The sequence below is a fragment of the Lipotes vexillifer genome, unplaced genomic scaffold, assembly GCF_000442215.2.
Source record: "Lipotes vexillifer unplaced genomic scaffold, Lipotes_vexillifer_v1.1 scaffold496, whole genome shotgun sequence".
Taxonomy (NCBI): Eukaryota; Metazoa; Chordata; class Mammalia; order Artiodactyla; family Lipotidae; genus Lipotes; species Lipotes vexillifer.
Genome location: NW_006786690.1, coordinates 10,616,411 through 10,619,194, shown reverse-complemented (window position 1 = coordinate 10,619,194; position 2,784 = coordinate 10,616,411). Strand labels below are relative to the sequence as shown.

Sequence of the window (2,784 nt, the reverse complement as noted above, 5' to 3'; positions counted from 1 at the left end):
CTGCTGACCTGGAAGCCCCCCCTAATTCTTAACTTGCTCACCAGTGTTTCTGCAGCATCTAACACTGCTTAGCAGACGCACAAGAAATATTTGTTGAGTGGAAAAAAAAAAGAGAGAGAAGGAACTGACTTCAAGCCGATAGAGGATGTTATCCCAATTATTTTTAGAGTATTTTTGAACAAAGCGGCCAGTTTCAGATGGAGCCCAGTGCTTGATGAGAAAATATCTCGGCAGCATCAGCTTTCACGTGGCCTGGTTAGCCGTCCTTTCGCAAGGAGCGGAAAGAATGCAGAACGGCAAACAGGACCTTGCCCATCGAAACAGCTGTAAAGTTTTACTGTTCTGCAAAATTTGCTTAGGCAGGAATAACGTATTTGAGGAGTAATTAGCCAGGAGCCTTGCTCGCTGGTCCCCCCGCCCCCTGAAAGCTTCAAGTCACTGGCTGATCTGGCCCCCCCTCCCAGCCAGCAAATGGTTACGGACTCCCAGGACGGCTGACCGCTGCCTTTAGCACAAGGTCTCTGAGCCGCTTCACGGGAGAGGGTTTCTCATCCAGCTGGGCACAGCAGCTAAGATGAAGGATGTGCAGGCTTCTGCTCCTTTAAGAAAAGCAAAACTCCGTGTGGCTGAAAAGAAGCGTGTCTTGCAGGACAGCTTCGTCTGGCCTCTGTTCATTTCATTCGTTTGATTCAGCAGACATTTTTGGGGGGCCCTGTTACGTCCCAGGAGCAGAGTGAAAAAGATGTGGTCACGGAAAGAGAGAGACTTGCCATGGTAGTCGCTGGTGGCTTGCAGGACACACAGAAGAGCAGCTGAGCCCCGGCGATCAGAGAAGGGCAGAAATGCCGGAGGGGGTTTGCGAAGGAGGGCGAGGAAAGACATGAGTGGGAGAGGCAGGGCCAGGTTGAGCCACCCATGAGCATGATTGAAGGAGCCTGGATTTTGTGCCCCGGGAAATAGGGAGCCATTGAGGGTGGCGAGGGTCCGCAGTCGGCTGTTGGACCGGGTCATATCATTGACTGATGCCGGTCAGCCAGGTGATTCTGTCACAACTATTGATCGTGGCTCAGGCATGCCATCATTCGCTCTCCTCGCCGTACCCGGTAAGAGGTGAGATTTTATTGCACTTCATTAAATCCCACAAAATGTTTGAACTACCTGCAGCTCTGACCTTTCCGGCCTCTTGCAGGGAGAGGTCGCACTTTTCCTTTTCGGGTGGGGGTAGGCGGACCACAGAGGGAATAGGAGCACGTAAGACCTCTGGAATGCATCAGAGGCGAGCCCAGCAAGAGCCTGTGACTCAGTCCCGCTTCTCCCCACCTCCAGGAGCACAGCCGCTGTGTCCACCAGAGCACTTGGAACCAGCACTGATTTTCCTCTCTCCTCTCTCTGCTTTCCTTACAGACCTCCCAGCCGCAGCTGTCCACACGGGATGCCTCACATTTGCTTGAAACCATCCCTTGAGAGTCTGGCTGCTGTTTTTTCAGCGTGGTGCTAGGGATTTAGTGCAAGGCGTTTAAGGGGTTTTTGTTGCTGCTGCCGTTTTTTATTTATTTATTTTCTTCCTTTGAACCCGGGCCTTGCCCCGCTCCCGCTGGCATGATGGCCCAGTCCAAGGCCAACGGCTCGCACTATGCGCTGACTGCCATTGGCCTGGGGATGCTGGTCCTCGGGGTCATCATGGCCATGTGGAACCTGGTCCCCGGGTTCAGCGCTACCGAAAAGCCAACTGCTCAGGGGAACAAGACAGAGATAGGGAGCGGCATTCTCAAGAGCAAGACCTTCTCCGTAGCCTACGTGCTGGTCGGGGCCGGGGTGATGCTGCTACTCCTGTCCATCTGCCTGAGTATCCGTGACAAGAGGAAGCAGCGGCACGCTGAGGAGCTGGCGCACATCCAGCACCCGGGGGTCGAGCCTCACGCCCACGAGGAAGACAGGTGAGGCTGGCCACCTGCCCCGGACGGGAGATGGACATGCACACCCACACGTGCAGGGCTCAACAATGACGAGAACATTTTAGTCGAGGAGGCTTTCTCCCACTAACGCTTCTGTAAAACAGTTTATCATTTTACCGATACCTTTGTCCTTCGGTCCCAAAGTTTCCCAAATAATGTGGCTTGAATGCATTACAGGTGTGTCAAGATTTTGACACCTCCAGGGGCTCTGCATGGCTCCCGGGGTGGCCAGAGCCTGCACACTGGAAGCTTGTCCATTTACCCCAATGTCCTGTGTGTTTATGCTTTAAGTTGAAAAGGTTGGGGAGTAGGGTTCTCTTTGACCCAAAATGCCACGAACAGATTTAAAAGATAAGTGGTAAATTGGGGAACATATGATAAAGGTTGATATCCCTAGTATAAAAAGAGCCCTTACAGGGGCTTCCCTGGTGGCGCAGTGGTTGAGAGTCCGCCTGCCGATGCGGGGGACACGGGCTCGTGCCCCGGTCCGGGAAGATCCCACATGCCGCGGAGCGGCTGGGCCCGTGAGCCATGGCCGCTGAGCCTGTGCGTCCGGAGCCTGTGCTCCGCAGCGGGAGAGGCCGCAACAGTGAGAGGCCCGCGTACCGCAAAAAAAAAAAAAAAGAGCCCTTACAAATGAATATGAAAGAGGAACACATCAGTAGGAAAATGGACAAAGGACACAAACAAGCATTTCATAGATATTCACACTGTAGATGTTCAACCTCATTAGTCAGGAAATGCAGACAACCAAAAAAAGGCATCGTAATTCCTTGGCTTTCATATTGGCCCAGATAGACTGCCCCCGGGTTTGGAGATCTGTAGGGAA

At 53.1% G+C, this 2,784-nt stretch overlaps 1 protein-coding gene across 1 annotated transcript in view; it reads left to right on the top strand.

The window, feature by feature from the left end:
- The first annotated feature begins 1,485 nt into the window (after positions 1-1,485).
- TMEM51 (transmembrane protein 51) overlaps positions 1,486-2,784 on the top strand; it is a 3,938-nt gene continuing 2,639 nt past the window's right edge. The window contains exon 1 of the mRNA XM_007459296.1: positions 1,486-1,937. Within this exon, the coding sequence (XP_007459358.1) occupies positions 1,600-1,937 (338 nt within the window). The 5' untranslated portion in view covers positions 1,486-1,599. The remainder of the gene's footprint in view (positions 1,938-2,784) is intronic.